Source organism: Cydia amplana, chromosome 26, assembly GCF_948474715.1.
Source record: "Cydia amplana chromosome 26, ilCydAmpl1.1, whole genome shotgun sequence".
Lineage (NCBI taxonomy): Eukaryota > Metazoa > Arthropoda > Insecta > Lepidoptera > Tortricidae > Cydia > Cydia amplana.
Genome location: NC_086094.1, coordinates 233,882 through 256,529, shown reverse-complemented (window position 1 = coordinate 256,529; position 22,648 = coordinate 233,882). Strand labels below are relative to the sequence as shown.

At 38.1% G+C, this 22,648-nt stretch overlaps 1 protein-coding gene across 1 annotated transcript; it reads right to left on the bottom strand.

The window, feature by feature from the left end:
• Positions 1 to 8,473: 8,473 nt before the first annotated feature.
• Positions 8,474 to 15,035, bottom strand: LOC134659970 (DNA-binding protein D-ETS-6-like). The gene is made up of 9 exons (XM_063515667.1): positions 14,989 to 15,035; positions 14,135 to 14,215; positions 13,143 to 13,238; positions 12,480 to 12,568; positions 11,017 to 11,092; positions 10,547 to 10,664; positions 9,896 to 10,004; positions 9,193 to 9,288; positions 8,474 to 8,610 (listed from the first exon to the last, which is right to left on the bottom strand). The coding sequence occupies exons 1-9, from the start codon at positions 15,033 to 15,035 to the stop codon at positions 8,474 to 8,476; spliced, it is 849 nt and encodes a 282-aa protein (XP_063371737.1).
• Between the last annotated feature and the right edge of the window lie 7,613 nt (positions 15,036 to 22,648).

Genomic DNA, 22,648 nt, shown 5'->3' with positions numbered 1-22,648 from the left:
ACGGTATAATCTGTCGGCATCATGACGGATTAATTGGCCAATTTGCTATCCAGCCATAATCTAAGTGTGTTCCGCGGAACCCTAGGGTTCCGCGACACCCCTGCAGGGGTTCCGCAAGAATTTAGAACACTATGCTTTAGTCGCCTCGAAAAATTGTACTATGCCGCCACCGCATTGTAGGGTTCCATCAAGTATTTCGCTTTCCAAAAGGGTTCTGTCAAAAAAAAAAGATTGAGAACCGCTGTGCTATCCAATACAAATTTGTACTAAAGAAACCTGGACTTAGAGTCTGTGCGGAAAGAGAAGCGTCGTGGAATGTATTGGGCTCCATACATTTCACAACTCTTCTCTTTCCGCACGGACTACCATGGTTACCAATCCAATATGACAATGGGTTAACGTTTTAATCGATTAACCCCGGGTTAATGGGATGGTGCAAGTGGTGCTAAGTCAATTTCACTAGTATAATGAAATTAATGAAGCAGTCAGACTTACCATATTTGACCTCACCTAAGTATATCTTGTCTGTTAATGATATTTTAGTGTTTTAACTGTTGGCTGTTATGTTTAAATACTCTAAAAGTTAATTGTTAGTTGTTTTTTAAAGAGCTTTAGCGCACATCACACCAGGGTTCGAAAGGATAATTATCAATGATATTGATCTTGATAATTATCGCGTTAAATATCGTTATTTTTATGCCTGATAATTATCGATTTGATAATAACCTAAAATTTTAAACCTAAAATATAAAAAACGCCCCAATCATTATTTTTTACTATCAAAGAATTCAAAGAAAATAAATATAGCACCATCCACACCTGGGATAATTATCCGATATTTATCGAATAATTATCCCAGGTGTGGATGGTGCTATATCCGATAAAATTATCAAAGACTAATTATCTGGATAATTTCGAACCCTGCATCACACTCATGCATCAAATAATGTTTTCACAGTCAAGGTCACAAATATGAATACGGGCAAAGTCACAATAATATATGTCCAAGTCAGATAGTATGCCAAAAATATGTATACATGACTTAAAAGCCATAATTGTCTTGACTTTTACGTCATGTATACATATTTTGGGACTCTATCCGACTCGATATCTTTGATATTGACTGTATTCAGAAATAAGGGCCCTAGTGTTTGTTATATGGACTGAAGGTGACAATAAAATATCACAAATATAAGGGATAAATATTTTATGGACTTTTTATACAGGTTGTCTGATTATCGGATCGATAACATAAAGTCTATTAAATCTTTTAATTTTCGACATACTGACAATAAATACCAAAACGCACGTGTATGAATGTAATATTTTTTAATTAGGCCAATTTTATGACTTACATTTTTGACATCCTGTATAACGTTAAAAACGGTAAATGTATGTCTTTTTACAAGAGTAAGCGATTATTGTGTAAGAATGATGTACCTACATGTATAGTTGTATGTGTCAATTTATGAAATGTTATTTTAAATCGACATCGTCTTAGTTTAAGTGATTATCTAATAGGCTATTGTAATTAATTAATATTTATAAGGGCTCATTTAGACGGTGTGAAAACTCGCATGGGAGTTTCATTACATTGCGTCATTTGATCGATCGGCTGAATTGTTGTCACCTGAATCGTCCACAATGTAACTAAAATTGTATACGAGTTCGCGCGCCGTCTAAATCAGCCCTAAGGTATGATTTTGCGCTAACTTTGCCCATACTCAATTTACACAAAATTATATAATAAAAAATATATAATGATAAAATTGATAAATAATAAGATTTTGCGGAAAAAAAGTGTAATTTTTTTTATGAAATATTTAAGTGGGCAAAGTTGCATGACACAAAATAAACTCAATTAAGACTATGTCGAAGGCCTGCGGTGCAATACTGATATTACACAAATTTTATATTGTTTTTGAGAGATTTATCCATGTTAATAAAAATAAATAAATAATATTTAAAGGTATTCTTTCTAGTTTAAATTTAGTTTTTTGCCATATAATTTTTCATTTCTCCACTACCTAAAGGTTGTCTGGAAGAGATCGCTCTTTAGCGATAAGACCGCCTGTTGTTTACCTCTGTCTTCATGTATTATTTGTGTTTCCGTGTACATTTATTCTGAGGTTGTGCAATAAAGAGGATTTGTATTGTATTGTTGTGTGTTTTGACACGTCTACTTAAGCAAGCTTGTTTCAACCGTTGTAGCATGAACTTTGTTGCTACCCTCCCAATGATTGGCACTTTAAAGGGGCCCACTGATTAACAGTCCGCCGGACGGTATCGGCCTGTCAGTTAGAACAACATTTTGACAGTTCCGAACAACTGACAGGCCGATTCCGTCCGGCGGACTGTTAATCAGTGGGCCCCTTAAATCTTATTCTAAGGCAGTATTGTATTGGTGACTTTTCTACTTTACTTTTTAGTGTCAATCGTAGGGTAGTAATTCCCTATTGTGATGTATTTTAATGTGAGGGTTATTGAATAAGTACGATCACATATGCGTATGCCTTGAAGTATTAAGTGAACCTCAGTTAGCGTATTGAACGAGACTGCACAGTACTGAGTGTACTGTAGGCCATTATGGATCGCTTTATCCACGTGATAAAATAACTGTCACCTTTTAACTCCACGGGATAGAAAGTGACGGACACCGTTTTATCACGCTGTCACGTAAAGTGTCATTCAATAGAACTTGCTAACTATGTAAACAAAAGTTACCTACTAGTAAATAAACAGTCAGTGTCCATTTTAGTATGGCGGTTTGTTTACATAGTTAGTAAGGTCTATTGAATGACACTTTAGACAAAAACAGCCATCATATACGTACTGAGCAATAGTAGCGGATGAGACTACAAACCTTTATTCAAAAAACTAAACTAAAATAGGGTTTTAACTTTGCCCAAGTATATAACTTTGCCCAGTGTATTGTTACAATGCTATATTGTTTGTACATGTTTTAAAATGTAATGTATTTTAAAATGGCGAATGTAAAAATGTAGGCAAAGTTAAACCTTAGTTTTAACCAAACGTGTGGTGCAAAAAATCGTGAAGTTATAATGTTGTTTTGTAGAATACATTATTTGTATGTTACATGGACGTTTAAGTTTTGTACATAAGCGAGTATCCGTAAATATAAATATAAGTATTGTTGTGTTTATTATGTTTTACAAGCTTTTATTTACTTTCACCTGTCCCAGTGTCTGTCTGTCTGTAATCAAATCTTGCAAGTTAAGTTTGATCCACTTCCCGGTTTCCGATTGAGCTGAAATTTTGCATGCACATGTAAGTCGGGTGACAATGCAATATTATGGTACCATCGAGCTGATCTGATGATGGAGACATGAGGTGGCCATAGGAACTCTGTGATGAAACAACGCAACCTAATTGTGTTACATTACGGGTTTTTAGAATTGTCTCGATCATCGATGTGTATTAGTTGTCTGTCGTAAGAAAAGTACAGTCAGCTATAAAAGCTTGTACCAAAAATGAAATTTTTGCCAAAAACTTTTTTATTTGTCCATTTTACCCTACCAATATCAATCTTCGTGCATTCTTAAAATGGGGGCTTAAAATATTATTGGTAACTCTCAGATAACCCGGGTCTAAACTTCGTATTATGTTTCAGAGCCCACTCAATTAATATTCGGCCCACCCACCAATAAGAAATGTTTTATCTCAGCACCTACAGGCAGATAATGAAACCAGCTGTGAATTTGGTATTGTATTTATTTACGAGATTGCTTTTCTTGCTTATATTCTAAAGCATATTGTCACTACTTTGAAAAATCTCGCTTCTCGCACTGCTACTCAAAGTTAAAACGCTGTAACACTGTATACGTCCCATACATAGTTACCACATTTTTCTTTTGATTGACAGAATTAAATACGAGTTTTTTTTTCAAAGTAGTCACGATATATTACCAATTTAACAATACTAAGGTTCGGATATGGACACTTGTCTTCTACACTCATAAGTAGAAGTGTCAAAATCTAGAAATTGGTCACTTAGCATAAATAAGTATAATTTACAAACAATTAAAAAAATCTTTTTCAACGCTCTTGAGTGTTTATGTGAAACAGTGGCTTCAAAACATTTATTCTGATATTTAACTTGTCAGATTTCCGATTATGCGATTTTCTTTTCAAATCAAGGGTGAACAGGCACCTTCCGGGCAGGCTCGCTCCATCGTAGGCCACGTCTTCGCCTTGGCTAGTCTGTGGCCATGAGTAAACCCATTTATAAAAAAAAACGTATTTTCAGAAGGATCACTAATCTAACCTAATGGCTTCACATGATGATGATGATGCCTTTTTTTAATGTGAAGGTTAATGGTTTTTGAACAAAATATAGGTGGAGTGAAAATATTGCTTAATATGCTACATGACTAATTTTCATTTATGGTATCAATCGATCGGATTTGGTTTAAGGATCAAATGTCTATATGGGACCCATTGCATTAAAGTAACACAAAAGTCAGAAATTGTAGTCAAAGGCCGACAGTCGCACTTCACTCGCGAAACGCCCTATACAAAACGGCCAGAGGCCGTGACGTCAAGGTCTCTGGGAGCCCATCTTGTAGTATGGACAAAACAAGAAAATTGCGTTTTTGTCGGTGAAATATTGCGTTTATGTATATAGTTGCTATACAATATTTTTTTGGATGAAATGTAAGGAATCGAATGGTACCCTTACTTTTATCGTTTTTGGAAGTTAAAAAAAAACTTAAATTTTGAAACTTTCAGGTCCTGTATTTTTGTAATTTTTCAATATTTTATTTTAATATCCACATTATTGTGATAAATTGCTCGTTTGCTATCTATTTTACTAGATTTTGTTATAAAATTCAACATGTGTCATCATCCCTATTAAGACCGGGGAACAATTACGATACCAGAAATGTTGGGAATAAAACTTTACAAAACATCTTAAATCTAAAAATAAGATTTTTTGGAAAGACCTGCTTATAGCTATAACTAAGTATATTGTTACTACAATTTACAATGACATTATAACTAAGTATGTACTTACAGTTATGCTTACATCAGATTTGAGATCAATTCTTACTCTTACAGTACTGACTAGCGTATAATACATTTTGCGTCTTGGAGACGAGCGAAAATAGAGATACGTAAAAATATGTTTTATGTATATATACAAAAATCTCATGAAATAAAGTACATATCTAAACTAAAACTAATTTTACGGTTTGATACAGGTATTTTAAGTCACTCGCGTAACGTGTTTCAGAAAGCCTAGGTCTCCTTTTCTCAAGCTCTAATAGTTCACGTTGCCACGCGTTGCGTACTTTTACAATAATGGCAACACGTAATTCGAAGTATTAAAAGTTAAGTCGCTTGGTTTTAAAAACAATGCACTATTGGCAAGGTGCGAAGTCGGTGGAGGGGGAAGTGGCGCTGATCGTCACAAACACAGGTAATCTTATGGAATGTCCGCCATTAGTACTAGCGGCAGCCGCTTGAACTAATTTTACTCCATAAGATTTAACGTAGAAAGTCCGCCAAAATGAGGGCAGCACCAGTCGTGCACCTAGCGAATACTCGTAGTTTCTTACACCATGGAAGAAGACCTTTATACAGTGTGTGACCTGTAACACGGGCGAAAAATTAAAACGTAGATTCTACTCCTCAAACTAGACAATGTTTGTTCAGCGACTTTTAAAAGTAACTTGTGGTTTGGATTTTATAACACTTTAAAATTTATTCGAACACGCAATGTATTACGAAATTAATTATGCCTGTACGGTGACAATGACAAGACTGACGGGCAATGTCAATTAGACGGAATTTAAAGTACATTGAAAATATTATTTAGTTTGTTTGAAAAAGGGACAATTTTAAGACTACATAATTTCAAAAAGTTGTTGAACAAAAGTTTTATTGTTTGAGGAGTAGAATCTACGTTTTAATTATTCGCCCGTGTTACAGGCCACACACTGTATACTATAAACTTATAATCTGCTATACTTAACACTTTACACTCTTCTTCTTCTTCTTGTTAGGGGCTATATAAGGCTCCAAAGCCTATGTATCACTGCGACCATCGCTGATCTATTGTGATCGAACTTAACACTTTACACTCTTACACTACCATTAATTTATTATTTAATTTATTTATTTAATTTATTATTTAGGTATTGACTAGGTTTCAATATAATAAATTTACACCTGTTACAAGATATTAATAATGAGTAAAATTGATTTAATAGTAAAAAAAATGATTTAGATTTTTTTAGCACGTTCACGTAGCTGATTAAAGTAGCTTTGAAATGTCAAATACACGAATATTTTATATATAGGTAGATATACTGTAATTATCTAATCAACAACCATCACGTTTCTGACCCTATTGCAACGTTACGAAGGTTCAAAATAGATTGAGCTTTTCATCATTGCGTCGTTTAGTTAAAGTCAACAATATCAGGGGCAATCAGGTAAAAGCGGGAGGGATAGTAATACCGATATGATTAGCTGTTTTAGGTTAGGTTAGGGTCGAGACATACTGAAGCAGGCTGGGTAACATTTATTATTTATTTAACTAATTTAACTTGTTAGTGATGCTGGTATGTTTTCCATACAAGGTCATCTTGGGTTATTTACAGGTAGGTACTTACATATATATTATTGATTAATCTTATAAATTAATTTGTTTGAATAATTAGTATAATTTGAATGGAGATTTTAATGGACTTCAGTGAAAGTTAGAATTAAAAAAATCCTTCTCAAGTTTTTATAAGTATCAATTAGAAAATGTCAAAATAAAACAAATTTCAACACAATTTAATAACCATCGTTCTCTACTAATAATGTTATAAATTTAAAATTTGTAAGTTTGGCGCGTAGAAATGCCTAAAAAATTAAGTACATTTATAAATAATTTATTGACCGAGCGAAAGATTTCCGTTTTAGCAGACATGCATGACATTTAGTGAGCGTTACATAATGAAATAATTATACATATATACATGTTTTAGTCGATTTCATATATGGGTCAAAATGACAAAGCCGTGGGAGTTCGCAAAGTCTACAGAAGGCCTACCGCGAACCACGTTCCACGTGTTGCCTCCCTGTCACACTTACGTACGAAATTACAAGTGCGACAGAGATGCTAACACGTCGGACGTGGTTCGCGGTAGCCCCTCAGTACTGCCCACAGATGCACTAGATGACTAGATTAAGATTAAAAGGTTCGGGAAAATCGCTGTCTCTTCTATGGGCATTACAAAAGTTAACGGTTTGGATAGATTTTTGCGTAGGCCTCTTTCCTTTTAATATGATGACGATTAGCGCCCCGGTGTGGCGCTGCCCTAACGCTTGCACTATACAAATATGTAATGGGTCGACGTGTCATGTAACAAAACGTGTCGATGTTATAAATGACTGTACCGTGAGTTACACAAATACCAATTAAGGTAATAAGTGAATGAGTTTACAAATAGGTAGAACAGGGTGCGTAGCCAACATGCCAATCGTTCGAATAGCAACTGTCACTGTCACTAATATGGAAAGCGATAGAGAGACACAAAACGTTTCGTTGTCGTAGCGCAAGCGATTGTCACCTTTGATAGGCATCCAGCCCAAATCCAGGCCCCGTAGACAACATGCCAATCGCTAACGCTCCGTAGCAAACGAAACGCAACTGTCATTGTCACACTAATATGGAAGAGTGATAGAGATAGAGAGACACAAAGCGATTCGATAGCGATTGTCACCTTTTCTAGGCTCCCCGTTCTGTGAGTTAGAGACCAACAAAAACTTATGGATAGGTAATGTTATAATGTACTTACATATATGTATTAAATATAACCTTTTAAATCTCCGACAGTTATTAAACTTATTATGTTTGTTTTGTCAATTTCTGGTTGTTTAATTTTTGAAGTTCGCAGTCGAGCGTCGACGTAATCAGCTATTACGAGAAAATCAATAAAAAGTTCGATAATTTATGTCGTAAAGTATATAAGCTATACGAGTATGTATGTACAAGAGTGGCGTCCTATTGCCGGCTGTTGAGCTTCTTTAATCATTAGGTTAGGCCTAACACTAATTAATACACAATAAGTAATTGATAAACCATATGTGACGTCCCCGTCCCACGGGTAAAGGTACCTACCTTATGGAGGTTGGCGCTTACGCTATTATTAACGCGGCTCCAACATTATTGCAGTGCTATGTGACGAAATCGTCAGCTGCCATAAGGTGCCTTTTCCCATGGAACGTCACATTTACTTTACAATAGACATGTTATATAGTGTACGTAGGTATTAGGTACTGAGCAACCAAATGAACATGAACTAAAATGTACGCTTAAAAGTCACTGATCACCGTACATCATAGAAAACGAAGTGTCGGCCGCCTCGGCCCGGACCGTTCTAGGGTGAGTCAACCGTAATTCTATGTATTGATGTACATTATGGCAGATAGACCGATTCAAGATTCAGTGGGACACAGTTCACTGGTCGTAGCACTCGTGCGGACAGAGCCTGTAGTCGGGCGCGTGCGGCGCGTGCGTGGCGTGCGGGGCGTGCGTCGCGTGCGGACCCCACTGCGGGTACACGCCGTATAGCTGCGTTAGGACGTCGTATGTGCCTGCAATATAATTAAAAACTTTCATACAAATGATACAAACTCTGTGACATTATTGTTTGCTAATAATATTTGACCTATTAATTTAAAAAGTTTTGAAAAGAAAATCGACATTATTTTTTGATTTTTAACTTGCAGAAACGTCTGCAAACGATGCTATTAAGCTTAGAACAAATTTTAAAGTGGAAAAAATATTGTATTGGGTGAGACTTGAACTCACGGCCTCTGGATCGATACTCCAGCGCTCTGCCATCTGAGCCACCAAGACCATAAAAGAAGTTGGATGAGGTCTTGGTGGCTCAGATGGCAGAGCGCTGGAGTACTTATCGACATTATTTTGTCTTATTCTAGGATAAATTCAAGCACTACCCTAGCTGCTTCTCTGAAGTAAATTAATTGCTCACTAAGAAGTCAATTATGTACCACCCGAGTCAAAGAGGACCCCAGATTTCTCTGGAATGTTATTATCCCTTTAAAACAAAAAGAGAATTTTCAAAATTGATCCAGTCCTTGAGACAAAGAAGAAAAAGAAACTGACCAATGGAGAACCATTTCCATTTAAAAGTGGGTTAAAAAGGGCGTTACCTGGCGGCGCGGGCGGCGGCGGGCTGCGCGCGCGCGGCGCCGCCATGCTGAATAGCGCCTCCGGGTCGCACACGAACTTGTACACGTAGCGCTCGCCTGCCAACACACACACAACACGAGCTTGTTGTTAACATCGAGCAATGTGTTTTAATTTAATAATATCTGGGAAAACATATAAAAACTCAAAAATGCGCGTTTTTCTAGAGAAAAAACTAAGCTAGATCGAATTTTATAGTATAGTAAATTTCATCGAAATCGTTAGAACCGACCCCGAGATCCCCGAAATATAAATAAATAAATATACAAGAATTGCTCGTTTAAAGTTATAAGATAAGATACGCAGCTAGCTGCATTGCAATACTGCTGCAATATTGCTGCCACAAATGCCAAACATGCGGGCGAATTACGACAGCAATGCAGCCGGCTGCAGTATACAGCGTGACATTACTGCACCATGTAACGTTAGTACAGATTCACCCCGAATTGGTCTGACTAACCACTTCTACATTCAACCGTAGAACATGTGCTACGGTCGTCAACGGCGCTACGCGCGCTACGAAATGTCGTAGCCGCCGTACTACTACGCGCTACGATACTGTGCATGAGTAAATGCTCTACGCACAATTAAATGACATTTGAATTAGCTACTTGACAGTTTTCAGAAAACTACTTACTGCAGGGCGGTACATACGTATACACGTACCTGCGACCTTCTGCATAATGCCTTTCTCATAGTAATACCGCAGCGAACGCGACAGTTTGTCGTAGTTCATGGCCGGACGGTTTTTCTGCGCGCCCCAGAGACGCGCCACCTGCGTTAGGTACATACAATTGATTATAAGGAAGTTTAATATAAAGAATTGTTTCTACTATGTATGGACTTCTGCACCGTACCTATTACCCACTACTGCTGTCGCAACCCGAATGTCCCCAGACATCCTCGCAAAACACGGATCCGATTGTCAAAAAAATATACCATCACTGCTAAATGTAAAGGTTAGTTTCTTAAAAAAAAAAAATATTTTCAAATTCCGCAGATCCATAATAGATTGTTAGTTACAAGACACTTATAAAACACCACACACACCACACACACACACACTCTTAGACACACACTTAGACATTATTAGTAAAACTACCTATTACATAAAAACATAAAAAAAACTTATTTTCTAGGTCGCAGGACATGAAGGTCGGTATATAGGCGGAGGATATCCGAGTCCCACCTGTCTGCTATCATTCTCAGGAACCCCCCCCCCCCCCCCACTGCCAAGGCAAAAGATTCCCATCGGTCTAAGTGTTAATATTAAGTATCTTCAAAGCTTCCCAATAATAATAAGATAAGATAAGGTACCTCCTCCGGCTCGTGCAGCTTGAACTCCAGCCCCCTGCCGGTCCAGGCCACGCAGCGCGCCCCCTCCGCCAGCAGCGCCACCAGGAACTGCCAGAGCTGCAGCGCCCCGCGGCGGCCGCTTCCGGAACTGTTCCCTGCACAGAATACGTTGGAAATGGGCTATAATAAAATCGTTTGTCATTATACGCCATTTTGACATTTGAGTTTGGTAGAAAGGGACAAAGTTAAACATAGATACTTGCTGTTTTATTAAGTATTAGCGACCCCCCCGGTTTCGCACGGGTTTACAAATTATACATAAACCTTCCTCTTGAATCACTCTATCGTCTCTATCTATTAAAAAAAACCGCATCAAAATCCGTTGCGTAGTTTTAAAGATCTAAGCATACGTAGGGACAGACAGCGAGAAGCGACTTTGTTTTATACTATGTAGTGACATTTGTTAAACCTTCGCTAATGCGTGAAGTGACGTACCCGCATGCGTGGTGGTGACGAGTTGTTGCGGCGACGCGGCCTCGGCGCGCGCGCACGACGCGCCCGCTACGCCTGCGTAAACAAGATTGTGGAGCAGTCTTATACAAATCGATCTACACCCTTACCAACAAGAATAGATAGTATAGAGGGGTCCTGTCATAGTAAATTTTGTAGTCACAGTAAATTTACTGCCATCTATCGACAGACTAAAACTCAAAATGAAAACGTATAAAACTATCAAAAAAAATTACCTATATATATATGGATAAAAAAGATTTTATTATTTTTATATCATTTTTAGGGTTCCGTACCCAAAGGGTAAAAACGGGACCCTATTACTAAGACTCCGCTGTCCGTCCGTCCGTCCGTCCGTCCGTCCGCCTGTCACCAGGCTGTATCTCACGAACCGTGATAGCTAGACAGTTGAAATTTTCACAGATGATGTATTTCTGTTGCCGCTATAACAAAAAATACTAAAAACAGAATAAAATAAAGATTTAAGTGGGGCTACCATACAACAAACGTGATTTTTGACCGAAGTTAAGCAACGTCGGGCGGGGTCAGTACTTGGATGGGTGACCGTTTTTTTGCTTGTTTTGCTCTATTTTTTGTTGATGGTGCGGAACCCTCCGTGCGCGAGTCCAACTCGCACTTAGCCGGTTTTTACCCATGTTCTGTCACTGATACTTGTGGTAAAATTGTTAAATATCAAACGGTGTCGTCAACGCCATCTACCCGAGAATAGACCAAAGGTGTGCGCGCCATCTATACGAGAATGACTTTTTCTTGATTTCCGAGGCACGTTTTTTCCTTAGACTTTATTCATCTTATACGAAGTTATATATATCTTTGCCCTTACTAAGCTTAATTAGGGTTGACAATAAGACTTAGATAAATATTAGAAAACACCCATAACTCGGGAAATTAATATTTGCACAACAACATGAATATTTATTCATGATTAACAGACATATAGTATTGGGTCACTACCGACTAGAAGAAATAGTTCGGAACTCCTACTTTGGAAGTTGTTTGCTTACCCATCTTGTCCCAGTGCGAGTGCGCCGACTGTGTCTATGACACGGCGTCCCGTGCGTTTGTATGGTCTGCTCTGCCGACTCTACTGCCCGTGGTGGTCTCATTCGATCTCTCCATTCCTCCATACCCTACAGTACTCGTATGAGCGGCCTTATTCGCCTTGCGGCCGTGAAGGCTGTGTGAATATACCGGCCGTAGTCAGTGCCGGCCCGAGCCCTTGATCAAGGTAGAGCGAAATCGGGATTTGGCGCCCTTCGTTGAAGTTTTCAAGCGTATTTCCCCCCCCCCCCTCGCCACACTCGCGTCTTTTAAAACTTTTTTCTCATTTGCTATTTTGGCGCCCCCCTTGCCATCCGGCGCCTAGAACGGCCGCTCCACTCGCTCTACCCTAGATCCGGCCCTGGCCGTAGTGTTTGCTTACCCATCCTGTCCCAGTGCGAGTGCGCCGACTGTGACGACGAGACGGCGTTCTCGTCGCTGCCGCGCGCGCCGTCCACGCATTTGTACGGTCTGCAGAACAACCGTGGGAAACAACGTCAAGGGAATTATTAAATCTATGGGCTCTCCACTCTCTACAGGTACTGTTGATCATTTTAAATAGTTTATTAATTCAGTTTTCTTTATGGATGAAGAATTTAAGGACACTTTTTATCTTGGATGTGTCATGTGTCTATGGCGGGATTTTGGTGTGGATATAAATATATGTCGGTACCTAATTTGAGCCATAGCCATTGGAAAGACAAATTCGTGTTCCAAACACATCTGCTAGAGACAAATATATAACACGTATGAAAGTATTTCTCTAATAGGCATCAGTGCCGTAGCGTGAACTCATCTAGCCGTGGGCGAAGTCGAGTCTGCGAGGCCCTTTTCTTTCAATATGGATTCCCAAGTTCAATATGGAATACAAGGCGACGCTGGGCCGCTTCGTCCACGCCTACCTAAGCTATTACTGTAGTAATTAGAAGGAGGTGGCAGAGGTTTTTCTCACCTACAAGCTGAATTATACAGTCGATCTGCGAAGTACTGTGCTGGTCAAAGGGACTCAGAGTCGCAAGAACTATATACGTAGTTACGTACTTACTCGAGTCGCTCGTGGTCGGGCAGCAGCGTGGGCACCAATGTTGTGGCCCCCGCGCCCGGACCGTACGCGAACCGCTCCTCAGCCTCGCCTTTACACCTGAACACAAATTCACTCTAATTATATGGCAAAAATTTCGAAATAAATTGTCTATTAACATGTCGGGCATACTCGAGTGATAAAGAGCAGAGCTGGGCATTTATCGACATTTCGATCTACTTACAATCTTCGCGGCAGGGCGCCAGTAAAATTTATTAGAGACGTGTAAAATCGCAACTTAAGAGCCAACAGGAGTGGTCATTTCTCCATACAAACGTACTCGACTGTTTCCTCCGTGGATTTTGAAGCTAGAGCAATGATGTTTTCCACACAGATTAATATTGTCAATATCTGTGTCGGACCGTTTTGCTTTTTTTGATATTTTTGTTTTTTTAAGGCGCTAGAGCTCTTCAAAAATGGCCAAAATGGCCTAATTGACTATGCCGCAATGAGAGGCGCGCTATTCAAAACTTATATCAATTAGCCAAAAAAGCAAAACGGTCCGACACAGATAATGTCATAATCATGTAGATTTCCAAATTTGGTTATGATTGGTTAAGTTTTGGAGGAGGAAACAGTCGAGTACGAAACCTCGATTTTTGAGATTTTTACGCCGGATTTTCGCCTTGACCTTATCGCACTAGTTTTAGGAGCCGCTTCCGTTAGCGAGACGGGTATATTTACCTAAAATATTTAAATCTCAGCTCCTGTTGGCTCTTAAATACAATGTGGTTCCGATTGTAGGGGCAATGCATATATATATAGCTATGGTTTATATACATTATCAACATATGTAAACATCTTTTCCATAATGTCAATATATAGAGAGGAAAATCTGGACTACGTTATAATAAATTAATATCCTAAACTTCCCAACAATAGGTATCTACTAACAAATATTTTACGTGACAACTGTGGATGCGAGAGGTACCTAAAGTTAATCTGACAAAACGTACGCGTGTGCGTCGATGAGCGTCTGCGTGTCGCGCGCGTGCGCGTGCGCGTACAGAGGCGGCGCGCGCCGCGGCGGCGCCTCCCTGCCAAACAATATACCTACCATGAGACAACGGGACGGGATAAACTGTCATATAATTTTTAAGAGGAATGACCAAGCTGAGAAATAAATGGCTGAGATTGGAATCGAACCGGACAGATCCCCACCCGCGACAGGACAGAACTAATAGTCCCAATTCAAATTGTGACTACTTTAAAACAACACAAATCGAAATGTTCCATAATTGTATGGTTATTAAAGTGTATGTGGACGACATATACCTACTTAAAACTTAAATATATGTTAGCTATAAACAGTCATGGCAGCCAAGAACACAGGGATCTAGTCAAACATAGTCATAACACCAGAGCATTAACGGCGGGCAAATATGAAGTACCTAGGGTCTATAATTATTATGGCGATAGGACACTTAAGAAACGGTTACCCTATTTACTGAATACTTTGCCCGCAGACATAGTAAAAGAACCCAAAAAAAGTAGATTAAAAAAGAGTCTTAAAATGTATCTCTTGAATACACTATAGGGGAATGTGTTGCCCTATAGAGTATTCATGACATTACCTAGTATTATAACTCCCAATGTAAGCCTATTACTTATAACATAAATTTATTTAAGTATAGAATAATGCGACTCCACAGTCAAACAAATGTAGTTTTGTGGAGCTTTGTCCTTAACAAAAAAGTTGTAACTTTTGTGTAATAAATAACTAAAATAAAATAATAAATAATAATACTACTAAAAGTCAGTTCATCATTTCCATACATTATTTAAGTGTCGTTTGGTGTTTTTATAATACCTGGGATAGTGCAGCCCCCATGGCAGGGGGCACCCGTGCTGCGCCATGCCTGCCTTATGCCTGCTGCGCCATGCCTGCTGACGCAGTCAGTACTACCCGCCGTCAGCCATCGCCTCCTGCACAAAACGATTTTAAAGCCCTTGCTACACGGTCGCCGACAAGCCCCTCAGACCGCGTGGCCTTGGTCTGGACGGACCGTGTAGACAGTTGTTTCCAAGAAAATTTGACCAAAACTGACCAAGGACAGACCAAGGTCAGACGGTTAGTAGGCTTGTCGGCGACCGTGTAGCAAGGGCTTAATTCAGTTAAGATCCGCAATACTTAAGAGCCCATCAACGTGCACACTAGCGCCACTGCTAAATAATCGTGATTATTTCAATTTAACGAAATATAATTAAAAAAGGGGGCCGCTACGTACTGTATCTTGTAATAAAGTACCTTTTGAATACTCGTACATCAAACTAGTTTCTATGTTGCTGGATTCGTCAATCTATTGCGTCCAAAGTTAAAACGGCCGTTTTTGTTTTGAGTTTATAGATTGACGAATCCCGCAACATAGAAACTTGTTTAATGTATTTCAAAAGGTACTATCAAGAATATTCAATACCTATAGGTACCTACACAGCTATCTATATGGTATTAAAAGTTGCATGATATTATCCTCCGGCCGCTCTTGGTATTACTACTTCTTGGTACTCTTTTCTTTCTACTTGGTATTAATACTCCGTCTAAACCATTAGGTACTACAATTTGTCCAGAGTCTGAGCCAAGAAATTAAATCGGTAGATTATACCAAGCTTCCGACTAGTCTGGTTACAAATCAAATTGTTTTCTCTAGTCAGCGTCTCAGCGAGCTGCAAGAAAGCTAATTCAAAGATCAATAACGGACATTGCAAATAAAAGGACTTCAAGGAGTTCAAGGCAATTAGAAAAAGTATAAAATCGCTGGAGCGCGGTTCAAATTTAGCCACTTGCTATGGTATTGATACGACATACACTTTTAACTAATATAATATATAATAGGTCTTGTCCTGAAATAAATATTATTTATTCATTAATTAAGGTATTCTTGCGTACATTAACTTATTTCAGTCGTCCTAACTGGCATCCTAGCTAATAGGATCCTAAAATAAACGCAGTAACACCTTTACGATTAAGGATTTAGGATTCTGAATTAAGTAAGATGTCTGGGTGCGTAGCCTACATGCCAATCGTTTACGTTCCGTAGCGAACGAAACACAAGTGTCAACTGTCGCACTAATATGGAAGAGTAGGACACAAAGCGTATCGTTGTCCTAGCGCAAGTGATTGTCACCTTGACTAGGCACCCTGAACAGGTGTATAGAGATGTCACAATGCAATAAGCTCCTTATTTCCATAGACAACGCGGTTAGAGCCCTCGCCGGAAGCCCATCAGGTCCCGGAAGCGCCCCGGACGAGCAAGAGACTTCGTAATCGTAAACGGGAATTTCCTGCATTCTTACACCTCGCTTCATTGAAGGTTTTTGTAAATCTGACATGTTTTAGTAATCAAAAGTTTTTAGTTTGTTTTTAGTTTTTACTTAGTTTGTTTTTTTTTAGCATTAATAAAAAGGTAAACAATCTTGACACGTCTTTTTATTGAAAAATGCTTTTTAAAAATCAGTATTATACCTAACTATTTTACTTATTGTTTATTGCAGCCATGAAAGTAAAAGATTGTCAACGATCGTATTATAATAATATGATTTATAATCGTCACATATTTGCCGGGACTTATTTTTCAAAACTGTTTTTCAATAAAAATACACGTCAAGCAAAATCGCGTAGTGTATTTTTCTAATACAAAAAAACGAACTATAGTTATTATTATACAATATAAATTATTTTAAGGACATGTATTTGTACGCCAAAAGGCAAAACAGTAATCCCAATTTTTTTATTGACCGTGCGTTAACGAGGGTCTACGTTTCAGCTTAAGACGAAACAGGAGCTGATATTTAAATATTTTAGGTAAATATACCCGTCTCGCTAACGGAAGCGGCTCCTAAAACTAGTGCGATAAGGACAAGGCGAAAAATCCTGCGTAAAAATCTCATAAATCGAGGTTTCGTACTCGACTGTTTCCTCCTCCAAAACATAACCAATCATAACCAAATTTGGAAAAATCTAAATGATTATGAAATTATCTGTATCGGACCGTTTTGCTTTTTTGGCTAATTGATATTAGTTTTGAATACCACGCCTCTCATTGCGGCATAGTCAATTAGGCCATTTTGGCCATTTTTGAAGGGCTCTAGCGCCTTATAAAACAAAAATATCAAAAAAAGAAAAACGGTCCGACACAGATATTGACAATATTAATTTGTGTTGAAAAAATCATTGCTCTAGCTTCAAAACCCACGGAGGAAACAGTCGAGTACGTTTGTATGGAGAAATGACCACTCCTGTTGGCTCTTAAATGCTTTCGTATGTCCGGAATGTCCGGATGTTCTCATCTGCAGGTCGCATTTCCTGACCAATTCTTATGAAATTTTGTGAGCAGTTTCTATAGTTAGATACCTCAAAATATTTCAGTCGTTTCGTTTTTTTGTAAAATGTTCAAAATGGCGATAATTGGCCTAAAGGACTTCAGCACCAGTAGGATCTGTGGCACTTAAGACTATTGTGAGTTCGGTGTGATAATGATTCAACGAAGTAAAAATTACTTTTTAGGGTTCCGTACCCAAAGGGTAAAAACGGGACCCTATTACTAAGACTCCGCTGTCCGTCCGTCCGTCCGTCCGTCCGTGCGTCCGTCTGTCACCAGGCTGTATCTCACGAACCGTGATAGACTAGACAGTTGAAATTTTCACAGATGATGTATTTCTGTTGCCGCTATAAGAACAAATACTAAAAACAGAATAAAATAAAGATTTAAGTGGGGCTCCCATACCTACAACAAACGTGATTTTTGACCGAAGTTAAGCAACATCGGGCGGGGTCAGTACTTGGATGGGTGACCGTTTTTTTGCTTGTTTTGCTCTATTTTTGTTTGTTGATGGTGCGGAACCCTCCGTGCGCGAGTCTGACTCGCACTTGGCCGGTTTTTTTTACTTACTCGCGTAGGAGCAAAGTAGGCACATTTTACGGTAGGTACCTACTAAAATAATTAATTCAATATGGCAATAAAGTATTCCACAAATTTAGAATATTGAATAATAGTAGGTAGATTCATAAGATTCAGTAGCTCGGCAGGTGAGTCGGCACCGGAAGTGACAAAAATCGAGTTTGTGCGCGCGACAACCGGATATTGCGGCTATCGATCGACGCCGTGCATAAGAGCAATAATATCTACACAATCTGGCGTTTCTGGCTCACAGGTTGATTGAAAAGCCGTTAGAATCCGTCTAGGCTAACTTTGCACCGATTAGAATAGAACCAAGTGAGTAAATCTGTGAGATCGATAAAATATTGATGTTGCTCATGAAATCGACCTGTCTTCTTCATTTAGTTTTTAGTTTAGTCTGCATAGTTGCCGCATGGCGCTAGCTGTCAGGCGTAATGTACGGCCAAGACGGGTTCGACCCAACATTGTACATAGTAAGTTATTGTAATGTATTTTTATCTTTTTGCTGTCTTTGTCTTTTGTATGTTATATATTAATTTTGTTTTGTATTCATGTTACCTGTCGTGATTGTTTCACCGGATGGTCTCATTGGAAGATCAGCGCTGGAAGTCGCCAGCAACATGCTGAGATGAGACCATTTCGTGGCACTTTATCCTTTTATTCTCTGTTATATCTCTTGTCATCTCTTGTTATATCTCTGTTATATCTGTTTCTATTTTGTGTTTGTGCTCACGAATAAAATTATTTCTATTCTATTCTATTCTATTCTAAATGTCATTATAAACGTCATACTTTAATAGAAGTTTGACTTTAATGATGACCAGGCATCGGAGTTTTTGTCGCATGGTAAGACTAATAGCAAGCTATGGAGTCGACATTTGCCATAAATGTAAACTCTTATTCATACTCATACTCACTTATTTAATTTATCTTAAAATGCCTTTAGAGCGGTCGGTCGTGTATATTATCTTAGTCGAATTATATAAAAAAATATTTTTCTATTACATTATGAATTCATAACTTCAACTATTTTAACATACAACTATACAAACTACATCGCTGCGAAAGACCTAATGTCATGTAGGTACTGACCGCTGATAAAATTGATTAGTATTTGTCATGTGTCAATCACTGGTGATTGCAAACGTAGTAGTTATTTATATCTGTATGTGGTAAATACGTTGAGGAATATTCCATAATTAATTATTATGCCTAACCCAGAAATAGCTGCAATTTTGGCATGGATAGAGCCATACAACGATTTACAATATGACTATGAAAAATCTGCTATAGCGTGCTTGAGTTGTGAAGTACAACTCGCCCAATTGAAACATACATTTATTGCAACAAATGAGGTTTAATAAATTAAACTTATATACGTAGTAACTATTTAGTAATCTGTTCTCATATTAAATAAAATTAATCATGAGTATGAGTAAGAGTTTACATTTATGGCAAATGTCGACTCCATAGCTTGCTATTAGTCTTACCATGCGACAAAAACTCCGATGCCTGATGATGACAATCCACACTTTGTTATTGACTTGGTCCGACTCTGGTATTCTCCAAAGTCACCACCACCAAACGAGCAGAGCAGACGGATTGCCTGATGGTAAGCGATTACCGCCGCCCATGGACACCCGCAACACCAGAGGGGTTGTATGCGCGGTGCAGGCCTTTAACATGGGAGTACTTAATGGGTCTCTATTGTTTCCCAAAAAGTTTTAAGTCATAATGTAATATTATGTTTGCCCGCATTTTCGTTAGTCATAATTTATTTGGTTCAGAAACGCGTCACTTTTCAAGATTGCCATAAAACAAACCTAACCTAACCTATCTATAGGATAACCTTACGAAAATCCTGACAAGTTAACGGTTTCTGTTTTATATGACAAACAAATTCATTATGACTTAAAACTTTATGGGAAACAAAGGGACCCCGTACTTAATAGGTATTAAAAATAAATCATAAAAATATATTCCATGGACTATTAAGTGGACCTCCCTAAAATACGTAGTAAGATTATTTCTTTAAACGCGGTGGCAACAAGAGTCGCGAAAGTGCACAAAGAGCACAATCGCGCGTTTTAAAAATGTCAACCGCGTCGCCGCCGCGTCACGGCTTAATCAGGGATCATTGTCACCACTCAGCGCAGTACCTTCACTTAAACTCTACCGCAGCCACAGAATAGGGTATTTGATAGTCAAATCAATCTCTTTTTTCGACCTGTCAAAACGATTTTGCTACTATGGAATTTATATGAAACCCTAGCCTGTGACGTCACAAGTCACAATCAAAGACACTAGGGGTCATCAATTAATTATATCACACGTTTAGGGAGTGGGCGGGAGTCAAGAAAATTAAACATGTTATAAGAAGGGGGAGGGGACGGGGGATTTACAAACTTTGTGACGTACCGTTACTTTAACTTCAACTGTACCCAAAAATTAGGGCACATAATTACATACATAAATTACTGTTCGATAAGCAAATCTACCCTAGTAGCACGGTAGCATTTTTATCGTTTATCACCATGCCTGTCACGTTCTAACAAGTATGTAAGTGCGAAAGTGACGGGCATAGTGATAGTCGATAAAAATGGAACCGTGCTGAGCCCGCTACACTCTGTCTTGCATGCATTGCATCCTAAGGTTTATCACGGATTTAGAAGAGTTTCCAAACAATCCCAGTAACAGTTAAGTAGCTATAGCTAGTATTGGGTCAAACAGAATACTGTGTTCACGTCTTTCCTGTAGACATACACAAGAGTTAAGGGCTATAAAGGTTAATTTTCTTATTTAGTGAAAAGGTACGTCCTCCTTTTATTTAGAGAACTATGATAAAATCATTACTTACATGCCCACAAGCTGTTAACTATTGCCCACAGGATGGAAAAATGTCCAGTTAGCGATAACACACTAGTTTTCTCTCCTGTGGGCAATAGTTAACAGCTTGTGGGCATGTAAGTAATGATTTTATCATAGTTCTCTAAATAAAAGGAGGACCTTTCACGTGGATAAGGGTTAAATAAGAAAATTAACCTTTATAGCCCTTAACTCTTGTGTATGTCTACAGGAAAGACGTGAACACAGTATTCTGTTTGACCCTTTAGCACGATCATTGTGATCATAAAATGAAAATTATTGAACTTCTTATCTTAGTAGAGTTGGTAGAGTCAGCGTACTGTAAAACATACACCGTGTCGCCGCGGGGCGGCACGCACTCATAATAAGATTGTGAAAATTGTATATTTGCGATTTGCTTCACATTATGGGGTCCGACGAACCGCGGCGCGAGTTTTAATATGAAGTGACATGACAGGTAGCAGATTCTAATAATAAATAAACAAACAGGCCCACGAATACCTATAAAATCTAATGATTGAACAAGTAGTCATGGTTATATAAAGTATTAAATCAACCAATCATTGTCCGAGAGAGTGCATAATAACTTTTTTTATACCACAACCATGACAGAATTGACAGAACATAGTGAACATACAATTCTCTATTTATCTGTATTTATTATTTAAAAAAAATTAAAAATAACATTTTTCATTTCAATAAAAAATCTTAGCTTTTTTTATTGTATAACTGATGAAAATAGTTATTTGTTTTACAAGTGGGCAAAGTTGTTGTTTAACCGCTCGTTGATACCCGAGCAAGCGAAAGATCCCAAAATTGAACCACGAGCACCGCGTGGTTCGAAAAATGGAATCTTGAGCGTTGCAAAGAGTTTCAAAGCACGAGGGTTAAACAAAATTTGCCCCAGTGAAACACAAAATTGTTCACCACACCAACCCGAAGCAAAAATGAATGTTATTAAATAATTATCATCCAAAATCATCATTTAAAATTCAATTCTACCAGCAAACATAAGAAAACAACTCAAAATTTGCATTTGATTACTTTGCCTCACATGTGAATAAAACGCAACTTTGCTATCAGTTTTTGAAGTGCAAAGTAAGCCTTTCCGATCTGGTGTGGTGAAAAAATATTTAAGACATAGGTACATATTATTCCCAACTTCTGCCCTAATAAAAATGTTTTTTTTTTTTAACATGTGAATAGTATTCTAAATTAAAATAGTACAGTAAACAGTAATATAGTTATGCTCATTTTGTTCCTGTACTTTTTACCGAATTAAAACATTGCTCTTATTATAATATCCCCGCGTCTTCGCCCGTCGCATAACAAATAGGGTCTGATTGTGATAACAGTGAACATAAGCGTGTTCGCTCGATGCGGGGCTGATTGGAGATTATTGACTGAAAACAGCCCAAGGCGAATGATTCTTCATTCTAATTTTTATTAACATAAATTTTATAGGAAACCGTAACGATTTTGTATTCAGTGTAAATTTCATTCGATAGCGCGACGTGACGGTTAAAACATTTGTATTTTATGAATAGTAGCTACTTACACGCTTTTTATGAATAAATAATAAATAAATAAGAGATATTTTTAATATTAATTATAGGTTACAACTAGGTATTTTAAGTTCTACGTGACTTTTTTAGGTATTGCATATTTTGCATAGGCAAACAAAATTTCTCTGATTATTAAGCACAA

What these genes read in the sequence shown, in the direction of transcription:
- LOC134659970 (XM_063515667.1), bottom strand. Translation starts at nt 15,035, where the DNA reads ATGGCGCAGCACGGGTGCCCCCTGCCATGGGGGCTGCACTATCCCAG. An exon ending in CCCGACCACGAGCGACTCGA is followed by an intron (nt 12,569 to 13,142) that starts GTAAGTACGTAA and finishes GTTGTTCTGCAG; the next exon opens with ACCGTACAAATGCGTGGACG. An exon ending in GCCGCCGCCCGCGCCGCCAG is followed by an intron (nt 8,611 to 9,192) that starts GTAACGCCCTTT and finishes ATTATATTGCAG; the next exon opens with GCACATACGACGTCCTAACG.